General features: G+C 37.3%; 3 protein-coding genes across 4 annotated transcripts; 2 read left to right on the forward strand and 1 right to left on the reverse strand.

The window, feature by feature from the left end:
• The first annotated feature begins 11,311 nt into the window (after positions 1–11,311).
• On the forward strand, positions 11,312–16,351 carry LOC114142688 (low choriolytic enzyme-like). Its single transcript, XM_028014081.1, has 10 exons — positions 11,312–11,385; positions 12,691–12,739; positions 12,898–12,963; positions 13,110–13,140; positions 13,753–13,893; positions 13,988–14,108; positions 15,210–15,388; positions 15,579–15,660; positions 15,751–15,875; positions 15,960–16,351. The coding sequence occupies exons 1-10, from the start codon at positions 11,312–11,314 to the stop codon at positions 15,980–15,982; spliced, it is 891 nt and encodes a 296-aa protein (XP_027869882.1). The 3' UTR covers positions 15,983–16,351.
• A 1,011-nt stretch (positions 16,352–17,362) lies between these two features.
• On the reverse strand, positions 17,363–21,076 carry LOC114142803 (high choriolytic enzyme 2-like). Its single transcript, XM_028014272.1, has 9 exons — positions 20,979–21,076; positions 20,755–20,820; positions 20,420–20,450; positions 19,711–19,851; positions 19,478–19,598; positions 18,637–18,815; positions 18,033–18,114; positions 17,819–17,947; positions 17,363–17,719 (listed from the first exon to the last, which is right to left on the reverse strand). Coding segments are annotated over exons 2-9 (738 nt in total). The 5' UTR covers positions 20,809–20,820; positions 20,979–21,076; the 3' UTR covers positions 17,363–17,718.
• A 2,016-nt stretch (positions 21,077–23,092) lies between these two features.
• LOC114142799 (low choriolytic enzyme-like) lies at positions 23,093–25,827 on the forward strand. Of its 2 annotated transcripts, none has more exons than XM_028014270.1 (9): positions 23,093–23,307; positions 23,443–23,470; positions 23,552–23,602; positions 23,827–23,964; positions 24,073–24,193; positions 24,853–25,031; positions 25,123–25,204; positions 25,380–25,504; positions 25,628–25,827. In XM_028014270.1, the coding sequence occupies exons 1-9, from the start codon at positions 23,254–23,256 to the stop codon at positions 25,693–25,695; spliced, it is 846 nt and encodes a 281-aa protein (XP_027870071.1). In that variant the 5' UTR covers positions 23,093–23,253; the 3' UTR covers positions 25,696–25,827. The 2 variants fall into 2 exon arrangements, with proteins under 2 accessions (XP_027870071.1, XP_027870070.1); XM_028014269.1 differs by having other exon boundaries at positions 23,095–23,307; positions 25,625–25,827.
• Positions 25,828–25,942: the final 115 nt, after the last annotated feature.

Here is a 25,942-nt window from a genome sequence, read left to right on the forward strand (position 1 = left end):
TGGACACACACGCCCACACACACACACACACCAGGCAGAGGATTCTGTTCAAATTTAACGTGTGCCGCTGCCGCTTTGTTTATACTCTCAGACGTCTAATTAACAAAACTGAATTTATTTAATCATGTGGCTGAAGCCGGAAAATTATTCTCGCTGCGGTTGCGTTTTTGTATTCGTTGCTTCCACTGCTTAGCCAACAGTCTTATCTCTGCACAAGCAAAACAAATATTCTTAATTCAATGTTTTCTACTGCAAAACCTTCAGATGAGATTTGTCAGCTGAAGCTACCGACTAACCATGCAGCTTATTTTAAAGCTCACAAATCCACCGTGCAATGTTTAGTTTCATGCTACAAGATAACACATCCACTATCTGTGAATATCTATTATTGAAATGTCCAAACAACAACAAAACTGGACAGTAAGTACAATGAACTACATCAAAAATATCAGGACAAACGTATTTATTTGTTTATAAAAAATGAAAACACCCTGGTTTATGAAATTAAACTGACTCATGGCAAATCAACCAATCATGTCGACTCAAGTGGGTCTGCATCCATGTTAAAGCTTTATTGGAGCAACAGAAGCTCCAATAAAAACATATTCCAGCTAAATATGTTGAATAGAGTCAACTGGTGCCAATTCTGTCTGCTGAGAAGAACATCAACGTTTCCACAGCAGACCGTCTGCTAGATTTGGTCCATTGGGGACCGAAGTTGCAACATTTGTTACGTTTTCAGCTGCTGTGGTTCGCTTTCACACTGCACTGTCACACCAACCAACCTAATTAAAAAACCTGTTCCCCCTCGTCACCTGTGGTGGCGCTGTAATAAGAACCACTGACAGAAACAACACAAAAACCTCTGAAGAAGACACTGAACACAACTTCTTCATAAAATGTAAATAAATATGGAGTCAGATTTTGGAGGATTTCCGTTGTGACTTTGGTAAAAGACCACCAGCCATTTTTCACGCTAGAGCTAAACCTGCATGATTGTTTTGGTTGTATTTACCCAGAATGCCCTGCGAAGTAGTCCTGTTTTCGTAGCGGTCTCTGGTATGATTGGCATTCGAACATCGCCAGAGTTCACTTCAACCAAATCGAGACTGACACTGAGGTTCGCAGGAGTTCCTGAGTTCAGTTTTTGATTACACGTTCACACCTCCCTAAACAAACCGAAATTTCCATGCAAGCAAACTAGAGTTCGATTAAAGCGAACCAATCAGGACTGATGTGAAATCTTCCTAAGATTCACCAAAACTGGAAACCAGATTGGAAAAATGTTGCCTGGTCGGATGGTTCTCAATTTTATCTGCAAGATTAAGACATTGATATAAACTGCATGAAACATGAATCCATCTTGCCTTGTCTTAATGCTATACAGGAGAGTGATATTTTCTAGGGATACTTTGGACCCTTTATCACCATTTCCATCCCTTTATGGTTACAATGTACCATGCACCATGCTTAAAGGATCAAATCATCTCTAACTGGCTTCTTTAGCCCCTTCTACATGTAGAAGGGGCTAAACTGGTTCTTCCACAGTCAGCACTAGTCAGATTTGTCTGCATTTGCAGTGACGTGATTGGCAGGAGTCAATTTGTTGATTGGCCCTGTAGATTTACATCACCAGATTTTATGGCTTTCAATAATTCTATGTTTTAACGCCCTTGAAACTCTGTTATATCATTATTTAGTTTATGATTTCCTGGCAAACTATTCCAGATCTGTCATGTTCTGTGTTTTCTGTGTATTTAATTAGAGTTTTCTGTGTCCCCGAGTCTTCGTGTTGTCCTGTCTTCCCCTTGATTGTTTCCCAGGTGTTTCTCGTTCCCTAATTACCCCGTGTGTATTTAGTGTCACCTGTGTCTCTGTCGGGTCCTCGTCTCATTTGGCGTCTAGTGCATTCCTATGCCTTGTTGCTACCTGCGTTGAGCCCTGGATTCTGCTCAGCAGTGCTGCCTCGGTTTTTGGACTGTGTTGGATTTTTGTTTGTAACTCATTAAAACCACCATTTTTACTCCGTACCTGGGTCTACAGTGTCTGCCTCACCACCTCATCCACCCATTCATGACAAGATCTTGCAGATTATTTCACTTGTAAAAAGACATTTTTCCCATGTTAAAAGTGAAATAATCTTCCAGTGGAGCTGGAATGTTTTCATCAATATAAAATAAGAAATTATATATTCAAAACAAGCTCCTGTATCTTGCTGAAAATTTGCTTGGAAGTTAGTTTTGTCTGCTAAGATATTTGAACTACAAAACAGACTAAAAATACTTGGTAAGATTTTGTGTTTTTGCAGTGCAGCTACACTGTAAGAACTGTTTTGAGCTTCTTGTTAGCAAACCTTCTGGTTTCCTTCCAAGAATGTTCTTTTAGCCGTCCCCCAGTGGGAGAAGGACTCTTGGCAGAAGCAGGACTCGCAGGAGAGATTACGTATCAGGTCTGGCTTGGAAATGCCTGGAAGCCCCCTGCTGTTCTGCAGATCTCTGTTCAGGATGTGACTCCCACTCTCTGGTGCTCGATAGGTGGTGGAAGAAAATTTTCCACAAAAATCATCAAAAACGATCAAACACTCACTTGTTGGTGGCAGGATTTATTCTGCTGCCTCAGCCTTACATGATGTGATGTTACAGTCCCTGATCAATAAGGTGAGAAACAAAAAGTCATGTTGGATGTCACACATAAGGGCAAATACCACAAAATTCCTTGCAAATATTTCTAATTTAGCACCACAAAATGTTTATTTTGATTGCAAAAAATAAACACAACCAACAAAATCCTGGAGGCATTGACCAATGTGAGAATATGTTTGATATTATTAATGTAAAGAAGTAATTATCGAATGCAGACACAACTATTCATTAATATTTGAACAGTTTGAACATTCGAGTCCATTTGGATTTGTGTCAGAATGTGAACATTTGTTCTTCCGTGAAGAATCTGCTGTCCTTCAAAAGTTAACTAATGTGAAAACTTATAACACCAGCATGTCTTCTGTTACCGTATTTGAGGATTAACCGCCTGAAGCTGCAAAGGGACAAAGGTTGCAGAGGATAAAAGTAAAAACAAAGGTTTATCTTTCTTTTGTTATTTACACGCGTCATCATTGTGTATTTTTGGATCAGCTTAACAGCGTGAGGCCCTGTGGAGTCTTTAAAACCACTGATCAGAGGCTGAGGCTGTAATGACGCCCAGTGGGAGGAAGATGATGCTCCGTGCCAAAAAACCTTCCTCCTCTCTGAACACATCTGCTGATCAACCTCCTTCCGCCTTCCCCTCTTTTCACTTTGATACCCAGCGTCTCTTTTTCTCCTCCTCCGTCCCGACCAGCGCTGTTCATCATTCAGCGCTTCCTTCCCCTTTAACAGATGCCTCAGACACCATTTAACAAATAGCGCAGCGCGTTTTTGACAAATTAACAGAGACTCAGAACACAAGCCTGTCATATATCAAGGTCTGCTGCCAAGGCATTTAGTAAATCATTGTCTGCTTTTCAAAGCAACAGTTCAGAACAAAATTATTAATACGCCCTGCAGATAAAGATTATAAGAAGAAGTTTGATTATTTGTTGTAGGAATGGGATGCAATTAAGGTTTATGTGTCAAAGGAGGTGATCTGATATTTTGGGTGAAAAATGGCCAAAATTCACTTTTGGGACAAAATATTTTCCAAATTTATTTCATAGTTCATCTGGTATTGCAGTGTAAAGTCTAAAACGACTTGAAGACGTTATTTCTCTTCTTGACATTTTTTGACCGATGCGACAAATACTCTGGACCAACGTCTAGTCAAGAAAATAAAGAAAAACGGGTCCAGCAACATTTGGATCATTAATACTAATTCAGATTTAATGCTATATTGGACTATAGTATTTTTCAAATGGCTCTTCTTGGATCCTGGGACAAACAAAATTATGTTCTCTTGACTTTCCTATTTTGAAGAGCAGCCAAAAGAAATCGTTCTTTATTATTATTTATCATTATTTTATGTTAGTCATAAAGCATAGATTTCTTCCAGTAAATGGAGAATTATTACCTTTCTTTTACAACCAACATAAAACAACAGAATCAACAGAACAAGGAGAAACTAAAGAGAAAAGGAGGAATAAAGTCGTTATGGTTGCATCTTCACACCACGATGCTACAATCAGATGTCCAGTGCAGTGACAATATTCCTGCAGAGCAACGTTTGAGATGTGTCAGCTGAAATTTAAGTGAAGCTGTTGCTGCATTTCAAGTAGCATGTGATCCAGACGGAGGGAAGTCATTACTTTTCACCAGCAGGAGAGAAGCAGTCGAAGCTCAGACAAGTCAGCTTGTCTCAGTTCAGGCTCTGATTTTTGTTCAGACATACCCTGAAGGAGAATTATGGAAAAAGACGACGTCTGTAAAGCTTCCAGGATGGTTTTTATTACACCTGACAAAAAGACATTTATTACTATTTAGTTCTGAAACGTAAAACCTGAGAAATTAAACTAGATGTACATAAAATAAAAATATATCCAGCAACGCAAGACAAAAATCAGAACATTATAGGTTCAAATGATTCATTCAACATTTTGCTACTGATTTCTTATTTTAGGGTGTTTTTCACACCTGATTGTCTGGTAGACTCAGATGGATTGGGGACCAAAATTGGAATATTTGTTACATTTTCAGCTGCTGTGTTTCTCTTTCACACTTCACTGTGTCAAATGAGCCAAACTGTTTTACCATCCTGTTCCCCGCTTCACCTGTGGGGGCGCTGCAACAAGAACCACTGAAGTAAACGACACAAAAACCTCAGAAGAAGAGACTGAGTGCAACTTCTTTCTTCAGGAAATATAACTAAAAGTAGAAAAGGGTCATATTTTAGCAACCATATAATTTCTCTTTTGTCTTTGGTAAAAGTCAGTGAGTCATTTCTCCCAGTAGCGCTAGACTGTTGCATTTGTTTTATTTGTGTTTACCCAGAATGCCCGGCGCCGTAGTCCACTTCCTGCTTTGGAGTGGTCTCTGGTCCGTTCGGTGTTCACAAATGTATCTGAACAGCACCAGAGTTCACTTGAACCGAACCCAGAGGAAGATTTGCAGGCGGACCAGAGTTCTCATGTTTGGTCCGAATCAGAGTTTGATTACAACCTGAAACAAACTGGACTTTCAAATGAACTGGAGTTCAATTAAAGCGATGTGGTGTGAACAGGGCTGGTGTGAACACACTCTCAGACTCTCCCAGTTAGATCCTTCGAGTTTCCTTTATCTGCAGCTTTTCTTTTGGTTCAGTTTTTTATTTCTGCTTTCAAAGAAAAAACCGATCTATATCAGATCGAACTCAAGACACAGATCATTGCTGCAGCCGCTCTAACTTCACGGCACCCACACTTCGCTTTGTTCATGAAAGCCGCTGAGACTTCCCCGTCTGTCCATGTGCCTTTTCCCAGGTGACGCCAATCCCATTCACACCCTGCAAATAGAAACACCTCAGAGGAGATGTGTGTTTGTGGGGGTGAGACGGAGGCAGACTGACTGAACGGAGAGGCTGGGTCATGGAAGAAACAGGAAGTCCAAAGGCTTCCACTGCGATGTGGTACAGAACATGATCAGGACATTGGCTGTAAGTCCCAGATAAACACGGATACTCTTGTTTTTAAGGAGCTCAATGCAGAGGCAGAGGTCTCTACAAACAAACTGAAAATAAATGATATTTTTTCTTCCCACATTTGATTTAAGAAGTGGCCAGACGTGCCCCAGTTTCACTCACGGTTTGTTAACAGGATTACACCGTCAGCCACAGGCTGCAGGCAGCTCTAAAAACTAAAACCTTCTAAATGTGCTGCAGCAACTTCAAGCAGAAAGAAATGCTCCCACATGGGGTTCACCTGCATTTCTCACTCAGGAGCTAAAAACAGATCAGACCTTCCTGAACCCTGCTCTCTGACTGACAGGCCTTTTAACGCATCTTATTACTTATTCCTTCTTGGTGCAATGTTTTGAATCTGATGTAATTTTTAACTGAACATGACTCTATTTCTGGATCTCAATAATTTCTTTGCTACTTATATAAATTTTACAGCTGCTACGGCTCTAAAAGTTGCATTTGTTGTGAAATACATGGTGCAAAAATGTTGCTGTGATTTTGTGATTTGGAACAGAAAAAGGAAACTTCTGGAAGATTTTAAATCTGTTTGGGAGATCAGAAAGAAACACACTGATGCAACATAACATCACAAAGTTTAAATGAGAGGTTCTGGCAACAAACCAACCCGTTACATATGCACCTTCTGGTGACTGAAGGCGTGTGTGTGTGTGTGTGTGTGTGTGTGTGTGTGTGTGTGTGTGTGTGTGTGTGTGCGTGTGTGTGTGTGCAGACTCTCGGTAGTTTGGTATCCTGTCTACTATCACTGAAGCATTCTCCCCTCTCCTCCGTTAACGTGCTGTTGCTATGATACGAGCCGCAGATCTTTACTCCCCCACTCACAAACAGGCTGTGTTCGTGTGTGAGACATCTTTTCCCCAAACACACACACACATACACCACCCCCCACACACACACTTCTATAAATCATAGCTTCACACCTCAAAAGGTCACCTGTTCTGCAATGTGTCTGCAGACCTGTTCCCGCCTCTTGAAACCTGCAGAAAATGTAAATATAGATATCAGTGTTAAGCAGAGAGCAGCTGGAACGATTTTAACAGCGACATCTTTTACTTGTTTTAATAAAAATCCTTATTGGTTTGTTATCTTTATGGTAGGAATACATTTCCCCTGAGGTTTAGGAAGTGTGGAAGTGGGCAACACTTTGGGTTTCCATCTGCCATCTGTCCAGAGACAAATCTGAGGCTTAAATGTTTTCTGAAAGATTTTTTTTTATTTGCCAAATGCAAGAATAATTAGCAAGATATTTGCATAGCAGAGTTCATCAACAAGGCAGTTCCAAGTGTTTTACATCATAAAAATAATAGAGTAAGTAATTATATGAGACAGTGATTGAGAAGAGAAAATCAACAGACTGTAATTGTTTCGAATGTTCTGATGCTCAAACTGTTGGGATCCTGAGTTGTGTTGAAGTTTCTTATTTTTTGTTCTTTAGTCTTTGATCAGTTTTGTTTCTGTTTTATTTTAGTTCAGTCCTTATTATTTACAGATTAAGAAAGTGTGGAGGACTGAACTTCCTCCGACTATATAAGTATCCCTGACGTTGCTTTCTTGACACCTGCATGTTCAGTTTTACCCATAATTATTATTTTTCAACACAATCCTTCAGTAAGCTAACTGTAGCGTCGCTGTTTGAGCTGACGTCACGGCAAATCAGCGGTTGTTTACATGCAGTACCTTGCGGACCACTAGGGGGCGCCCACGGACCACCAATAGTTCCGGGACCACAGTCTGAGAAAAACTGTTCTATACTAATGTATTTTCCTTAAAAAACACTGTAATCAACATTAAAGCAGGTAAAAACCAGTGTTTATCATTTTATCTAAACGTTTTATGGATTTTATGTGGTAGAAATAAGTGAGTGAATGTGATCAGATCAGTCAGTAACAGGTGATGGTGAATACTGCTGCTGTTCTGTACACAGTGGTTCCCATTGATAATAAGTAAGAATGCATGCAGCACGTTAAATTAAACTGACACCTCTCAGAATAAGCCACTCTGTCTGCCGGATTTAAAAAGTCTCCTAATTTTAGTTTTGCCAGAGAAGAGATGAGAATTTGCTGAGCTCGAAGACGGGACGGAATGAGAGATGACTCACTCGAGTCAAATAAACTGCTGAGAGGCGAAGAGACTGAGAAGCAAACAGAAAAGACAGAGACTTATTATACAGTCAGTCCAAGAACCAGTTGGAAGACAGAGACATAAACAAACCCAAACCGTGTGTTTTATCTCATTACAATAATGAGATAAAACATCTAATTTAAATACACATCACTACAAGTCTGGTCAACCAGCGTTCAGACTTGAAACAGAGCAATTAGAAAGTAATTCTTTTTGTTCGGGAATGTGGTTAAAACAAACAAAATGCCTCCATTTATCACCATTGTAAACATCCATCCATGAGTCTGTCCATCCGTCTGTCCATCCATCCATCCATCCGTCCATCCATCCGTCTGTCCATCCGTCCACATGTTTGTCTTTAACAATATCTAAAATATACGATTATAAATTGCACCCTGGTCAGAGAGCCATATCATAAATTTTAGGAATTGAAACTGCTTGATGTTATATTATATTATATAATATAATTCCTTATAGTGTTCACACCAGCTTAATAATGTCAGTGTAGTAAGATTTCATATTAATGTAGTCGTATTTTCTCAGCCTCATCATGATTGCAGTAAAAGCAAAATCAATTAAATTTGACTATTTATAATGTAGACGTCTTCACTTGTCCATTGGCAGCTAAAGTAAAATATTGCAGCTACTGTCTGGTTGTTCTTCAAAATGTCACATGGGATTTAGAAAAGTTAATGGAATTTTTTGTGGCATTTTTTTCTGTTGTAAGTTAAACATTGTTTTGTCAGGAAATGGAGGGAAGGCTGATATTCACATTAGTAGGCACACAGTAGAAAATCTATTTTCAGTGTCAGTTTGCTCCAAGGCAGCACCTGATGCAATTATCCACTGCACCTGTTTTCATTGAGGCGAACTTCAGGATCCCCTAAAACCAAGTCACTGCTCCCAACCGCAAATTCACCAAACATTTTAGAAAATGGCTGAAATGATTTGATGCACAAATCCTGACATTTCAAAAGACTGAAGCTGAAAACACAAGAGTAGTTGTTTGTTATGGTTCAAGGTATAAAGAACCAACATGTTGGAGATGCTGCTGGAAATTATATCAAAGCACATTACACAAGAAATAGAAATGCTTACATTTTGAGTAACTTGTGGGAAAATGTAAGCTTACAAACAGACAACTGAGCCCAGTTTTGCTGCATAATCATCAGTTCCTTATGCTAATGAGCTTATATTATTCAGAACCATGAGATGAGAAGTTATGCAGCAACATAAGTAGGAACAGATCTGACTTTTGGCTCATTCTGCAGCCTGAAGCTTGTTGGTGCACTCAGTAAATAAAGCTTTCTTGATTCACAGCAAATTTCTCTCAATAAATCTCTGAGTTAAGAAACATTTAAATATGTTTTTTTTTTATCATTCTTGATGCTAAAAGGGCTATTGTTCTGGTAAACCTCATTTCAAAAATGGATTCCCATCAGGTATTTTTCCCAGAACAAGTACCAAAATAAATGTCTCTAAATACACATCCATGCCACACTTTTTAGATTTTTTCTTTCAATAAATGGTTAAAGCCATGAAATCTTTTACTTTCACTGATTTGTGTGTCTTAGTCACATAAAATCCCATTTGATTACACTGTATTTGTTCTTGTGACTTAAAAAAAATGAGAAAATGTGTTAATATAATGAATATTTTTCAAAGCTCTCCACACAGAAGAACAGGCCCAGATACATACATCTATAAATTCCTCCCTGTAGCAGTAACTCCTGACACACTGAGTCAGTGTCACCTTTAGAAAGTGAAGGTGGGAAAGTATGAGCTGGTGTGATGCCTGGAGGAAAAACAACGAGTAGAAATTAAATTCAGAAAGGCGTGACTGATGAAGAGTTTGCCGTATTTGAACACGACACTCCCACTTAAGTACATTTTATGATCCAGTAAATGTAATTTTTTCCACTAATACAATTCCAGAGGGTTGTTTATTTACTCTAATTTTCTGACAGCTGCTTTAGTTGATCATTTGTAGCAAATGTTTATGGCGTGTTACATCCTCTGCTTCATCCTCAACTATCACAAAACTGTGTAGAAGGGAAACAGCGGAGCGATACTGCCTCCTTCTGGTGGAAAGATGGATGTTTAAAGAGAAGTGTCAAACAAGTACAATGCATCTGGTTATCTAGTTATTAATCAGTCATTAAATTCAGTAAATTAGTGAAAATACTAATTTTCTCAGTAACTCAGTTATCAAAGTGAAACACATTCATTTATCACAAGTTGATGTTTTCATTGGTTCCATGATCTGGAGCACATAACACCAGTTTTAAAGTCCCTACACTGGCTCCCTGTAGCTCAGAGAATAGACTTTAAAATATTGGTTCTGGTCTGCTCTGCATCCCCAGAACCAGAACACAATGAGGAGAAGCAGCTTTCAGCATCTATGTACCAGAAATTAGGAACAAACTTCCAGAAAACTGTAAAACAGCTGAAACACTGACTTCCTTTAAATCTCGACTAAAAACCCACCTGTTTAGGATTGTATTTGAAACGTAATCAATTACAAATTTATTGATGGAACTTGACTTAATGTCATGTTTTGATTGTTGATTCTATGTTGAAATTGCACAAAAACCCGTGAGGGACGGAGGAGTCTCAGAGCGAAATTCCATAAAAGGTGTATGGAGCCTTGTGCCAGAAGCCCATTAAAATGCATCTACATCGTTTTAAACTGTGATTGTGAGCGTGAGGGGGAATAAAAATAGCAACAGGTATTTTGTTCCATATAACACAGTAGGAGTGTAACAGGTAAACCTTCTATGGATGCAAACTCGACTAAAATCCCACCTGTTTAGGATTGTATTTGAAATGTAATCAATTACAAATTTATTGATGGAACTTGACTTAATGTCGTGTTTTGATTGTTGATTCTATGTTGCATTGTGTTTCTGTGTTTGATATGATGTAAAGCACTTTGAAATGCCTTGCTGCTGAAATGTGCTGTCAGCAAAACTCCAGTGAAATATATTTTTTGTTGCAACCAGACACCTGAAACCTGGTACCAAATTCGGTCAAATTGGTTCATTAATAGAAATATAATTCAGAACACGAAGCTGAACATCAGAACTCAAATTTAATCAATGTGTTTCAATGAACTCAAGACCAGAACTCAATCAGATTAAAATGCTGCTTTAGAAGAAGCCTAATCTTGCGACATAATTTTTCAATTTCTACTTCTGCATTTTGCTGCAATGGCTTTAACATGAACATCTCTTCTCACACCTACAGAAACTAAGTGTTGGCGATGTTCTGGGAATTGATGTTGCTTCTGTATTGCATGCATCTAGTGATGAAAATGTGCTTTGTGGTAATGAGATTAGCACGGGCTAAGATAAAGCAAACCAAGTTCCTCCAAAAGATAAAATCAACTTCTCCATGTGAGCTTCTTTAAATGACCCTAAAGAAAGGAACATAATCTAAAAAAAATGAAACAGAAAATATTGGCTGAGTTAATAATGCCAACTTGTTGATAATTTGAATGGATTTACTTTTAAAATACTACTTATACACTGAAATGGATAACCATTCGATGGCTAAAACCCGAGCCTCCCACATGGATCCAGAACGTTTGGGACATTTATCTGATGGAGGAAATCACAAACCGTACTCTTTAAGGTTTTAAAAACCAGCTTTCAGATACAGAGGAGCCCAGTCATGGCCTTTTTAACACAGTAATACTCACTGTTCACTTTATGAGCAGAATGTGTGAACTATCTTACCACAGAAAGGATTTAATTATTTGTCGTTTTATCTCTCCTTATGACTGTACTGCAGGGGCGATTCTAGGATCTGACCTTTAGGGGTGCTTAGCCCCCAGCAGGTCAAAGACCCAAGAGGATTTATTCATTAGTACATTTTTCTAAACGTCACTGCTTATTAACATACATTCACATAAGAAATTAAATAGTTTTGTCCAACTAAAACTGTTAACAACTACATACAGGTCTGGAAGAAATTAAAAGCCCACTGCTCTGGACCCCATTGAAAACCTCCTGATTATTCCACCAAATATTGATTTCTGAACTCTTCCTGAGTTAAAACATTAGTTTTGTTGTTTCTAAATGAATATAAACTTGTTTTCTTTGTATTATTCAAGGTCTGAAAGCACTGCATCTTTTTTTGTTATTTTGACCTTTTCTCATTTTCTAAAAATAAATACTAAGTTTTTGCTTGGAATTTCAGAGACATGTTGTCAGTTCAACAGTCTTCATTTTACTTAAACATGTACCTAAAAAGAGTAAAATCAGAGGACTGTATCATCCAAACTCAACGTTCTAAGCAAATAATCAAACCGTTATTGTCTACTAAAAGCTTTTTTGAACTGTTTTGCAGTTTTCTTGTATTCATTTGCTGTTTGCTGCTTAAAGAGGAAGTTCCATTAAATCTATACAAAATAATAATTTAAAAAAAACTTGAATAATAATGCAACACTTCACACTTGTCTTGGTTATGAGACTTAAAAAAAAAAAGAAAGCTAATGGAGTATTGACCTTATAAAGAAATCAGATTTAGATAAACAATACGTTTACTTATGTCAGGAAAATTTGCAGTATGAACAAGTTATGACTTCTTCTTTTAGATTTTTTTTCCTTAGATTATGATCAGGTTTTGGTTTTTAGATAATCAAACTGCATGTTTATTTTCTTGCATGTTGTGAAATTAATCTTTTGATGATTACATTTAGGATAAGCTTCATATGAATATTCACTTCACTCCTCTAGCTGTTGTTGATTGGTGACATGAATCTCCCAGCTCTGGTGATGTTTCTGGTTGTTGGTGTTAATTAGTTCACTTTATATGTTAGTTCCTTCTTCTGAAAATTTGGAGTTTTAAAAATGTTTCAAGCCTGTGAAAACCCCAAACAGTCGAGTTCAGCCACTCCCCGTGAGCTGCATAAAAACGGAGAAGAGACGAACCTGAACTCCATCCTGCATCAAACTCCTGCAGCATCTGGAAGGTATCAGCTTTTTATCCTCACAGCATAATAATGTTACTGAAGTGATGGTTAATTTAAACTTTTTATGCATATTCTTGGAAATGCTTCCTCATTTTGGATGCATGTTTGTAATTTGGCACATCTTTGTAGATGAATCTCTGTTTGTGATTTGACTTTAGGTCACCTTCATCATGATTCCAGCCGTCCTCTTCCTCCTTTTGTTCTCAGTGACAAATGTCCTGCTGGTAAGTTGGAAATAATGAGGTAAAGCTCAGGTTTATGCTCAGTGAAAGTATAATAATCATTGAAAATGATTGCAAGACTCAATTAAAATAAACTAGCATCTGAACTTGGGAATGACTCCCTAATGAAATATTTATATATTTTGCAGAGCACACCAGTTGACGACGATGATGAATCTGGTGAGTGCATCGAACATGAATACTTAAACAATATAAATGTTTATTAATGTAATTCCTTTTCTTTGTTTTTAGTGGCATCATGTCTTAATACATTATTAAGAGAGAGAATGTTTTAGCTTTGCTAAATGATAAATATACAGGTTGTTATTGTAAATTAATAACCGAATATTCACAATTTAAAGAAACATTCTGATGAAATCATTGTGAAATTGCTCAAGATTTAGGCTGCCTTATTTGCGTTGAATGTTTGGTTTGCAAACATTGGTTGGTTTGGTTTGCTGGATAACGTGAAAACGGCTTTCATATTATCCAAAATGTAGCAAACACAGATGAAGACGGCTTCACGTTTAATGAGTTGAATAGTTTGGTTTCAGGGAAGATATTAGATTCAAATTAATTCTGAAGGGAAAGGTTATGGGAGACAATCTAATCTTAAAGAAGACAATAGGAGAAAACAACAAAACAGTGCTAAAAGGTAAGTATAACTTACATAAATGTGTATTTAGGTAGACATTTCACAATCATGGTGTAATAATGTGAAGCAAATTTGACATTTATTGTCATTATTTTAATATTGATGTAGATTTTTTGGATGTTATGTTTGATTTGCAGTGGAAAGCCGCCAGCTGCTTGATGACATCTATATCCCCGACACTCGGAACAGGAATGCGGACCCATGCACTGCCATAGGCTGCAAGTGGCCCAAATCCGGAAGCTTTGTTAACGTGCCCTACGAGATCTCCTCTGGCTTCTGTGAGCAGAAGCGATTAGATAATTAACAACACTGTCATAATATTTATTTAATATTATTTATGTAAAATTTCCAATTAATTCAACGTATCTGTAGCTCCGACAGATCGCAAGTTCATCACTGATGGCCTGGAGAAATTCCATGGGCGCACCTGCATTCGTTTTGTCCCAAAAAGTGTTAAACATCGTGATTACATCCATATCTATTCAGGCAATGGGTATGAACACACGCAGACACACACACAAACGCACACACACACACGCAAACAAACTGCTCCAACGTAAAATGCAAAACCTGTTTTGGAAGGAATATATATATATATATATATTTTTTTTTACCCCTCCAGGGGGTCTTTTGTGGGCTCTAGTGTCCCTTATATGACAGCAGGCTGACAGGAAACGGGGAAGGAGAGGGGGGAGGACATGTGGCAAATATCGTCGGGTCCGGGAGTCGAACCCACGACGGCTGCGTCAAGGACTCAAGGCCTCTAAATATGGGTCGCGCTAACCGCTACACCACCACGGCACGCCCGAAGGAATATATTTTAGCACATTTTAGTTTATTTTATTGTCCCCAACTAATTACCTTATGGAGGCCAACAGGTGCAGACATGCAGCAAACAGCCGAACACATGGATGATGCGGACTCCAAAACACACAAACATAAAAAAGAAACAAAAAAACAAATGCAAAAATCACTGCAAAAACATCCTGCAATCAAAACCAGTGGATCTGGCAAAGAACGGATTAAACTTATATTTATTTAAGCTGTGGTGGTGATTACTGAATAAAAGTCTCAGAGGACTCAGACCTCTGAGTTGCAACAAATTGCGACATTTGTTACATTTTCAACTGGTGGGGTTTGCTTTCACACTGCACTGTCACATCAGTCAAACCAATTGGAAAAACATTTTCACCGCCTCGCCTGTGGGGGTGATGCACCAAAAAATACTGAAGGAAATTACACAAAATCCCTCAAAGAAGACATCAGCAAAACTTTCTACTTTACAAAATGTAAACAAAAGCGTCAGATTTTAGCGATGTAGGATTTCTTTTTGTCTTTGGCGAAAGATAATGAGTCATTTCTCCCACTAGCGCTAGGCTATCGCGTTTGTGTTGGTTGAATTTACCCAGAATGCCCTGCGCTGTAGTCCGCTTCCTGCTTTTGGAGCGGTTTTCGGTCCGCTTGGCGTTCACGTCTGCATTTGAACTTCGTCAGAGTTCACTTTAATCCAGCAAAGACCTGGGTTTCTAGGGGAACGATATTTAAACTGAAAACATGTTTATTTCCTGCCGGTGACTCTGTGTATACCTCCCAGGTGTCGGTCCTTTGTAGGTCGTCAGGACGGAGGACAGAAATTGTCTCTGCAGAAAAACGGGTGTTTGTACGGCTCCACTGTGCAACACGAGGTTCTTCACGCTCTGGGCTTCAACCATGAACAGGTCCGCTCCGACAGAGACAACTACGTTTCTATTCACTACGAGAACATTGGGGAAGGTAAGATTGAAGTCAAAAGAATCCCTTTCATTATTCTGTACTTCATTTATATAGAAAAAAAAAGATTTTAAAAATATAGCTGCTTAGTTTCAGCAAAATTGTTTCTTAAAAATACTTGTGAAATCACCAGTCACACAATTATGACTGTTACAAGTTCTCAATATTTTCTGTGGTCTGATTTCATGAATAGGAATGGAGCACAACTTTGACAAAAAGAAAACTAACAACCTGGGGACTCCATATGACTTCACATCTGTCATGCAATACCCCAAGTGAGGCTTTCTGAGCATGCATGCAGTAATAAATTGTAAAGTTTGCTCTGCTTTAATCATCTTCACTGTATTTGTTTTTGTTTTTTAAAGCGATGCCTTCTCCAAAAATGGGAAACCAACCATCGTTGCCAAAAGCGACCCCAAGATGAAGTTTGGACACGCCGCACAATTGAGCGTCAATGACATCATCCGTGTCAACAAGCTTTATAAGTGCTGTAAGGAAAAACAAATATATGTATTTTAAACATGTCTGTATCTAGATTGAAGATTTCTTATTGTTTTTCATGTTTGCTTTTTAGCCAACAAGAAATTCATGTTTTGAAGATGCCGGCCTCCAGAAGCTGCAGCTGGTCAGAAGCTTCATCACAAACCAAACTGAGCTAGCATAAAAAATAACGTCTGCCTCTTTTCTTTTCTTAATAAACAGCTGGAAATTATGGTTTGGTTTTGGAAAATGTGTTTTGCCACGAGGTGGATCACTGATAGCCATTTAGACATAAACAGCGAGCATCGCCACATTTATGTTTCTGCTTTTTTTGAATTTGCTTTGGTGTTTAAGTAATTAATAACTTAAATTAATTACTTAAATACTGAGGGAAATGTTACAGGAATAAAGAAAATTCTTCTTTGCAGTGATTACTTATGCAGCAATGTAATTAATTTGCCTAATAAAGAAGCATATTTTAAAAAACGTTGTGGTGAAATTATTTTCTTGAATAATTTTCTGTGAATTGATAGATTATTTTAATATCCCCACACTTGGAAACCATTGTCATCTATTGATGTTTTATGTGATATATTTTACAGAAAGATTAAATAATAAAATTTCCTAACGTTAGTCTTTAAGGCAAAATGTGCTGTAAATTTTGAAATAGCTGTAATTTCAAGTTTATTTATCAAAGTTTTGCTACATAAAGTAAAAAGATCTCAACTGTTTTGTTAATGTAGCATCTATTTATATTTTTATTTTCTGTGTTCTTACTTATCAAAACTCAAATTAGTTGCACTCTGTCAAAGCTTTTCTACAGTTTCAAATAAGCTATTTAGGTAGTTTGGGGTTTAAAGAAGCTAACAGGAAGAAGAGGAAAACAGGAATACCTGGAGGTTTCACAGCCAAGGTGGCAAATAAGATTCAGAGTCAAACACAGGAAATTCCAGGTAATTCCAGGTAAATGAAAAGGCATCAGCTAAATTTTTAATTTAAACCTAAGCTGTCTTGACTTGTGCAATCCAGTGAAAAGATGACAGACCTGCCTAAACCAAGAGGCCAAAAATATATTGGATTTCTACAATTTTATTTAAAAGAAGTATTTTTCCACTGTTGCCAAATATTTGTTGAATAGGTTTTACTTTTGTACCTAAGAACAATTTATATGTTGTACTTCTCTTTTCTTTTAAACAGGTAAATAAGTATAATCAGTGTCTGTCTGAGTGTTTTGACTGTCATGCAACTATACTCAATCACTGAAGTAAATATACATATTTACTCATACATGAGTAAAATCTTTGTCTTTAATCTCTCATAATCTCTCTGAGATTAGTTAATTATGTAGAATATATGTGTGTGTGTGTGTGTGTGTGTGTGTGTGTGTGTGTGTGTGTGAAAAGATATATTCTGCATATATTTTCAGAGCCTAGACAGGCTCTCATCCTCTTCTGTATTTCAAACAAAAATCCAAACAATAATTCCACCATAACCATCTTTTCTTTGAAATATGCTTCTTTATTATGCAAATTAATTATATCCTTTGATGATCAAAGCATAAACATAAAAGCAGGGAAATAAATGTAGCGATTATAGATAGTATATATGCTTGCTGTTTATTTCTCAGTGGTTATCAGTACTAAGGCTGACATGCATTAAAATTCTGATCCACCTGGTGACAAAAACTTCTTCCAGAACCAGACAGGACAATGATTTCCACTTGTTCATTTAAAGAAAAGGAGAGAAGAATATTATATATTTATGCCAGCTCAGCTTTTTGGTGTGAGGCCTGAGATCAGCAGCAGCAGCAGCAGCAGCAGCAGGAGGAGGCCGACCTCTTCAGCCTGTGCAGTTCTGGGTAAAAAAAAAACAAACAAAGAAAGAAAGATAAAAGATAATAAGTTATTTCATCTAGATAAAGAGTTGTTTATTATATATCTTTGTTGTTTTTACCAGGAGCACTTATAAAGCCGGTTGACACGGGCGATGTCATTGACGCTCAATTTTTTGGCGTCTCCAAACTTCATCTTGGGGTCGCGTTTGGCAACGATGGTTGGTTTCCCATTTTTGGAGAAGGCATCGCTTTAAAAAAACAAATACAGTGAAGATGATTAAAGCAGAGCAAACTTTATTCTTTATTACTGCATGCATGCTCAGAAAGACTCACTTGGAGTATTGCATGACAGATTTGAAGTCATATGGAGTCCCCAGGTTGTTAGTTTTCTTTTTGTCAAAGTTGCTCTTCTCTCCTATCCAGGGATTCAAAACGGAGAAAACATTCAGTCACAATTGTTAGTTAAACTTATGGTCAAGTGATTGTTGCAAAAGTTAAAAAAGCGAATCAAGTGCACTTTTTTTCTCTTCTCTTTGTTATTTTATTTAGTTTCTATATTACAAATGGAACTAAAATGCTATTAATTCACACAAAATCTGTAGTAATGAACTTCTTGGGTATTTAATATTTGTTTTTATGCTGTATACTTAATATTATGAAAATATATACGTACACAATTTCTGCTAAGCTGTTCTATTTTGCACATTTTGAGCAAAAATATAAATTTTACTGGTGATTCTGTTTCCATCACTATTTTGTTTACACATCTAATAATTTCTACACAAATATTTGAAACTTTTTGTGGGAATGTAATGTTTAGCAATCCTCTGGACCTGAATAAAGCATGTTTTAAAGATACAAATTTCATAAAGATTTTATTTTAATCATCTATATTAGTGAAGTACAGAAAAATGAAAGGGATTCTTTTCAATCTTGCCTTTCTTGATGTTCTGGTAACGAATCCAGATGTATTTGTCTCTGTCGGAGCGGACATGTTCATGGTCGAAGCCCAGAGCGTGAAGAACCTCATGTTCCACAGTGGCGTCGTACAAACACCCGTCTTTCTGCAGAGAGAGTTTCTGTCCTCCGTCCTGACGACCAAGAAAGGACCAACACCTGAAATATAGGCAATATTTGAAACGTATTTTTAGGAAATAATTTCATTCTCAGGCTGGGACCCAATAAAAGTTTGATTATTGTTTCTCGTGTGATAATTTGTGGTTGTGCTGCTAAGCTGTTGGCTGAGTTTCAATGTGACTTCCTGTTTTGTGTTTAGCTGTTTCATCATTGTTTACCTAAAATAAGCTTCGATATAGTGCTGAAAAGTCATTTCTAAGTTATTTTAGTTGTTTTCCAGTTATTTGCACTAGAAATGATAAAAAAACCATTTGGTTTTTGCAGTGTATGCTGTGTATTCTCAAATCCCCAGTCGGTTGTGGTACACTGGTACTGCCAAACGTTTCTTCCCTTTTAAAGAGTTTTTATTTTCACTGTTTCCTCATTAATGCTCATTATGAGGGATTTTTGCAAAGTCGATAAATACACTGAACGTGTTAAATGTGCTTTGTTTTAAGCAGAGAAGCCACATTTAGAGGTATGGAGTGAATTAAGTTTGTGCTAAGGTTAGGCTTAGGAATAGACCAGCAAAGGTTAAGGTTAGGGAAAAGGTCTGGCTTAGGCATAAATACAGCTACTAAACTGGATGGTAGTTAAAACAAAGTCCACAGTATGGATTTGTATGCGTGTGTGTATGTGTGTTTGCGTGTGTGTGTTCATACCCGTCGCCTGAAATGAAACGGATGTAATCGCGATGACGTGGTCTCTTTGGGACAAAACGAATGCAGGTGCGCCCATGGAAGCTCCTTAGGGCATCCATGATGAACTTGCGGTCTTTCTGAGCTACAGATACGTTGAGTCAATAGAATATTTGACCAATTTCAGTTGAATGAAATCAATATTAAGGCAACATTGTTTGCTTCATGGAAATAATTATCCAATCGGCTCTGCTCACAGAAGAAAGAGGAGATCTTGTAGGGCACGTTAACGAAGCGTCCGGATTTGGGCCACTTGCAGCCTCTGGCAGTGCATGGGTCCGCATTCCTGTTCCGAGTGTCGGGGATGACGATGTCATCAAGCAGCTCGGGGGTTTCCACTGCAAATCAAACACCCAAAAATCAACATCAATATTAAAATAATGACTCTTTTAATTGTGCAATGTCTACCCAAATAAGCCCAAACAACAACTAACTTAGATTTTCAGGTACAGTAAGTTAGACTTAACTTTTAGCACCGTCTTTGTGTTATTCTCCTATTGTCTTCTCTAAAGCTTAGATCACTTCACATTAAGCGTGAAGCCGTGTTCGTCTGTGTTCATCTGTGTTTTCTACACTTTGGATAATGTGAAAGCTGTTTTATTCTTCCTGCTGCAAACCAAACATCCAACGTAAATAAGGCAACCTGAATCTTGGGCAATTTTGCCACAATTCTCAATGACTTCATCGAAATGTTTCTTTAAATTATGAATATTCAGTTATTACGTTGCACATTTATCTTTTAGCAAAGCTTAAACTTTCTCTGTCTTAATCATGTATAAAGACATGAAGCCACTGAAAAAACAGAAAAATGGTGACTTTATTTAAACATTTCTATAATTAAAATATATATATATATATAAATATATATATATATATTTTTTTTAATGTAGATTTTATTTAACTCACCAGATTCATTGTCATCATCAAGTGGTGTGCTCTGCAAAAAAAGATAAAAAAAATTAAAATGACAATAATTTTTCTGCTAAAAATGTTTTTCAAGGTTAATTTTAGCAGTTTTTCTACTAAGAGCAGAATGTTCTGTTTTTCACCCTGGATTTCCCTTTCACTAAATTTACAATATTTTTACACTATTAGTTTCATTCCTAGTTTCAGATGCTAGTTTATTTTAACTTAGTCTTTCGTTTCAAGAATTACAATAGTAAGGTTGAAGTAGAGTTCAACTTTACCTCATTGGCTTTAATGAGGTAAAGTTTAGCTTTACCTCATTATTTCCAACTTACCAGCAGGACATTTGTCACTGAGAACAAGAGGAGGAAGAGGACGACTGGAATCATGATGAAGGTGACCTAAAGTCAAATCACAAACAGAGATTCATCTACAAAGATGTGCCAAATTACAAACATGCATCCAAAATGAGGAAGCATTTCCAAGAATATGCATAAAAAGTTTAAATTAACCATCAATTCAGTAACATTATTATGCTGTGAGGATAAAAAGCTGATACCTTCCAGATGCTGCAGGAGTTTGATGCAGGATGGAGTTCAGGTTCGTCTCTTCTCCGTTTTTATGCGGCTCACAGGGAGTGGCTGAACTCAACCGTTTTCACAGGTTTGAAAAAAATGTGGAAAAGAAAAAAAACTGTGAAAATACAATTTTCAAAACAGAGAACTAACAATGAAAGTGAACTAAACTTTTCACCCGAAACTAGAGCCTTCACCAGAGTTTGGACATGTCACCAGAATCATTAAGATTTTTAGGGGTGAAATTAATGTGATCAATGTTTACGCTTTTCTATGTGTAATCATCAAAAGATGAATGAAAATAAATGCTACAGTTTGATGATTTTATGAATATTAAAAAGGATATAGTCTAAAAAAACACACTCTAATTACATAAGGTGAAAAAAATCTAAAGGAAGGAGTTAAAGATCGTTCATCCTGCACATTTTCCAAATGTTGCTGTACTGTAAGAAAATATTTTTTTCACCTAAATATAATTTCTTCTAAGGTCACCGCTCCAGAAATAAAACATGTTAGATTATCCTTGAAGTTTGTTCTTTCATGCTAATATGCTTGGTTCTGTGCAGCTTTAATGCCACTTCCCCTTTAAATGACCTGCAAACGAATACAAGGAAACTGTACAATAAGGTTCTGTTCAATGCAATATTTCTGAATCAGGACAAAATTAAAACATATAAGCAGTATTTTAAAAGTTATTCCTTTCTGGAGATAAAAATGGACACCACCGATGGTTCTGTCACAGGTAGAACATGAAGGAAGCTAATAGGTCATCAGAGGGTCGACTTTGGTTAAAATCAACAATAATAAAATTCCAGCCGTAAAGCTGTGTGACATTACCTGAATTTAAATAATTTTAAATGAATTTATTCTGTGCATGTATCAGATCTTACCTGTGTAATATATTTAGGCCTGCAAAATGAATGAATGTTTAAATTGTTGGTGTTTGTGTTTGTTACAGACATGAGCAAAGTCAGTGTATAAACTTACAACATTTCTGCTCTTCCTGAGTATTTTTTGAAGCAGTTCTTTGTTTTATTTTTAGCATACCAAATAATTGTGTTTCTTTATGTATTTCTACATGCATTTCCTTCTGTGCAGCTTCTTTAGAACTGTCAACATCAAACAGGAAGCTGCATATGAATAAAGAACTAGAAAAAATAGTTACACCTCCAACAGTTCAATTAATTTTATCTATCTAGACCAACAACTCACAGCTAGTGTCAACTGGAGGCATTTAATATATATATATAATTTAAAAAGCTCACTGGTAACTGCTGAACATGTATTTAAATACATTCAGCCAAGAACAATTGTCCAACCAAACTATTTCTATAGGTTTTCTGTAGAGAGGAAAATTACAGAATAGAAAACTACTGCACAAATATTCTACCAAAATGAATACAATCTTGTAGCCAAACTGAAGGAAGTGCAACATTTTGAGGAGAAAATTGTTCTGTAAAGAATGCACATGGATTAAAAAAAGACATTTTTATTTGTTGGACGGTCCTTATACCACCAAACACCCTGAGCATCACAACGGCATCAACAACATTCAGGTCAAGCCTCTTATGATGCTGAAATAACGTTTGGCTTGAAATGAGACAATTCATGCAGGAGCTAAATCAACTTTCTGTTTGGTGGTGATGAAACAACATGGCCGACATGAACGGTTTAGATTTTTAACTTCTTAGCAGAAATGTTTCAGATGCCATGATGCATGCTGCTATTACTGCACAAAACAAACATGTTCTGAACTTTACCAATGTAGTTATGGCCAATTTTCTTTGTTTTAGAAAAAAAAGACTTGTATTTGTCTGACATTAAAATGTGACTTTGAGTTGTGAATAGTGCATAGAGACAAGCAACCTGGAAAGTATAGAAGTCTGGACTGTAAGGACAGAGACACTTTTTTGCTGCTGCTAGAATAGTTTGAAAATTATTGAACTTTAAAAAGCCATATTCCGGGTAAAGGTGAAGTCATATATATTTCAAGACCTCAACATCCGGGCAAGATTCTTGCAACAGCACCATTGTCTTACTGAGGTTTTACATGTTGTGGGTTTTAACTCAGCCTATCAGAAATAAAGGCACAGACTGATTGGCCTTAAATGGTCTGTGTTTGATTTGAGTGAACGTCTTATATGGAGGAGAGCTTATAAGAGCATCAGCTGCACAGTTTCAGACTTCTGTTCTTTTTAACTCCCTCACTGCAGCATCTCTTCCATCACTGCTGAGGTTTTGGCTTTCAGAGTCACCGTCATGACTCCAGCTCTGCTCTTCATCCTCATCTTCGCAGTGGCAGATGTCACTTTGGTGAGTTTAGTTCTGCAAAGTTTAAAATTTGATGCAACCAAAAGCACTTAGGAACTTTTAATCTGTTTGATGTTTTAAAAGAAAGTGATCTGATAAAGTTTGCATTTGTTGAAATTGCTTCTATTTGTGTTGCAGAGTGCACCAGTTGACGATTTTAAAAACGGTGAGTGCAGTGATATCCCAGACATTTGATGCATTGATCTTTAAATCTGTAATCTTTTTTTTTTTACTTGTTTCTATCCAGATGAGTTAGTGGGTGATTCTGAAATCGTTCCAAGACTCAAAGCTGACTTCAGTAAGACAATTTTTCAAAACAGAAAGTCAAAATAGTCACAATAAAAAGAACCCGATTGGAGACGTAAACACTTGCTTAGTCAAATTTGTAAATTTTTGGTTTGGTTTTATTTAATAGTACATGTTGCAACTAAAAAGACCAATTTTTCACAACAGGCAGACACAGTGCAAACCATTCACACTTCCCCATAATGCATGTTGCATTTCCTTTTTGCTGTGTTGCAGACGCAGCTGTGCTGCATGGTGACATCGCAGTGCCGAACACTTTGAGCAGGAATGCAGATAAATGCACCGAAAGAGGCTGCAAGTGGCCAAAATCAGGAAGCTATGTTTACGTGCCGTACTACATCTCTAAAACTTTCTGTAAGGATCTTTGGTTTTACCGTCGACTCATGAAAACAAATATATAATTAGCTCTCTTTGTCATCATATAACTTTACACAAAGTTCCATGTTTCACACCGGTCTGTAGCTCAGGAAGAGCGTGATGTCATCATCAGAGGAATGCAAGGCTTCAACCAATCCACCTGCATCCGCCTCATCCCATGGAAGCCTGAGGATCGTGATTACATCTTCATCGAGTCGAAGGATGGGTAGGAACACACACACACACACACGCACACGCACGTACACGCCCACGTTTGTGCAGCTATCTTTGCACAAACTAACCCTAACCCTAACCCTTCCATTGACTTCCATTCATTTCTACAGCCTAAACCTAACCCTTACCCTTATCCTAACCCTACCCATTACATACCTAACCCTAAACCTACCCAAAACTCAATTTACACCTTAGTCCTAAATCTGACCCCTGACCCAAAAACAACGTTTCCCCTTGTGAGAACCGGGCTTCGGTCTCCACAAGGAGCAGTGGGTCCCCACAACGTAGTATGTGTCAAATGGTCCCCACAAGGTATTAGAAACAAACGCGCACACACACACACACGCTTAATAATAGAAACTACAGGACCAATACTGCATCACACACTATAAAGTAAAATAAACTCTACATTTTTAATTTTTTAAAAGATTTTTCTTATCACTAATTAAAACTTTAATGTAAAACTTTATGTATTTAGAGTCGGGTAGCAACTGGTTACAATTACTTGGGTAATTATTTTAAAAATGTACTTTTAGAGGAATTTTGTACGTGTGTGATTTGATTGTGATGTATCGCCTTCTCGGTTCCTCTTACTACTGTAGTACTAAACTTTGTGCCACTGCAAATATTTAGGTTTTTTTTACATTTTAGGTGCTGGTCCTATGTGGGCCGTCAGAATGGGGGACAGTACTTGTCCCTGCAGAAAACAGGCTGCGTGCACAATAAAGTTGTGCAGCATGAAATTCTTCATGCTCTTGGCTTCAACCATGAGCAGGTCCGGTCCGACCGAGACAGCTACGTCAGGATCCTCTTTGACAACATTGAACCCAGTTAGTTCACAAAGAAAAGCTGCAAATTGGCTCACATGTCTGTGTAAAAATGATGCGTAAAGGTTTACCTCTGCTCTGAATTCTAGTATAGATTTTAAATTTGCTTTCGAAAAGAAGGAGACGAACAACTTGGGGACTCCTTATGACTTCACCTCTGTCATGGAGTACAGGAAATGAGTTTTTATGACAATGCATTTATTACTTTATGTGAATATAAATGAACTTCTTTTCTCCTGCTGTGTGTAGTTGTTATGCCACATTTTTCATATAATTAGAGAAATTTGCATAAATGTGAAACAGTAAACTAGTTTGATAATTGTCATTAATAACCGAAAGCCTTATTTTTAGTGATGCCTTCTCCAAAAATGGAAAACCAACCATCGTTGCCAAGTGTGATCCAAACCTTAAGTTTGGAAATTCAAAGAAAATGAGTGCCAATGACATCATCCGCATCAACAAACTTTATGAATGCAGTGAGTAAAACATACTGCATAACATTCAACAGTTATGCTGTTGAATGTCAACAGCATAACTGAATCATGCTGTTGACATTCAAACATGCTAATGTCACCTGGTTCTGTTTCTTCCCTCAGCAGGACTTCCTGGGTTGAAGAGGTCGGCCTCCAGGCCTAAACGTCCTAAAAATGAACAACTTCCCTTCTAGACATAAACGACATGCAATCAGAGAAATATATCACATCATTTTAATGGCTTCTAATGCATTTTCCTCTTTCATATTTCCTTTATATCATCTATTCTGTACAAATTACTATTAAAGCCAAAGCATTTGCATCATTTCTTTGGTTTTGACTGTTTATTTAAAGCATGATTCTGGCTGGACGTTAAGCTGCTGTCGGTTCCAACGATGCTTGTTGAGTTTTTAAACATGCTCAACCTTTGGAGGAAGGTTC

This window comes from Xiphophorus couchianus, chromosome 4 (genome assembly GCF_001444195.1).
Source record: "Xiphophorus couchianus chromosome 4, X_couchianus-1.0, whole genome shotgun sequence".
Taxonomy (NCBI): Eukaryota; Metazoa; Chordata; class Actinopteri; order Cyprinodontiformes; family Poeciliidae; genus Xiphophorus; species Xiphophorus couchianus.

Coding starts and splice junctions, on each gene's coding strand:
- LOC114142688 (XM_028014081.1), top strand. CDS start 11,312: ATGGCTAAAACCCGAGCCTCCCACATGGATCCAGAACGTTTGGGACAT. Junction 11,386..12,690: donor GATGGAGGAAATCACAAACC/GTACTCTTTAAG, acceptor AAAACGGAGAAG/AGACGAACCTGAACTCCATC. Junction 15,876..15,959: donor CAACAAGCTTTATAAGTGCT/GTAAGGAAAAAC, acceptor TTTGCTTTTTAG/CCAACAAGAAATTCATGTTT.
- LOC114142803 (XM_028014272.1), bottom strand. CDS start 20,808: ATGATTCCAGTCGTCCTCTTCCTCCTCTTGTTCTCAGTGACAAATGTC. Junction 19,852..20,419: donor TGATGATGACAATGAATCTG/GTGAGTTAAATA, acceptor TTTGATTTGCAG/TGGAAACCCCCGAGCTGCTT. Junction 17,948..18,032: donor TCTGTCATGCAATACTCCAA/GTGAGTCTTTCT, acceptor GTTTTTTTAAAG/CGATGCCTTCTCCAAAAATG.
- LOC114142799 (XM_028014269.1), top strand. CDS start 23,254: ATGACTCCAGCTCTGCTCTTCATCCTCATCTTCGCAGTGGCAGATGTC. Junction 23,308..23,442: donor CAGTGGCAGATGTCACTTTG/GTGAGTTTAGTT, acceptor TTTGTGTTGCAG/AGTGCACCAGTTGACGATTT. Junction 23,965..24,072: donor CTACATCTCTAAAACTTTCT/GTAAGGATCTTT, acceptor ACCGGTCTGTAG/CTCAGGAAGAGCGTGATGTC.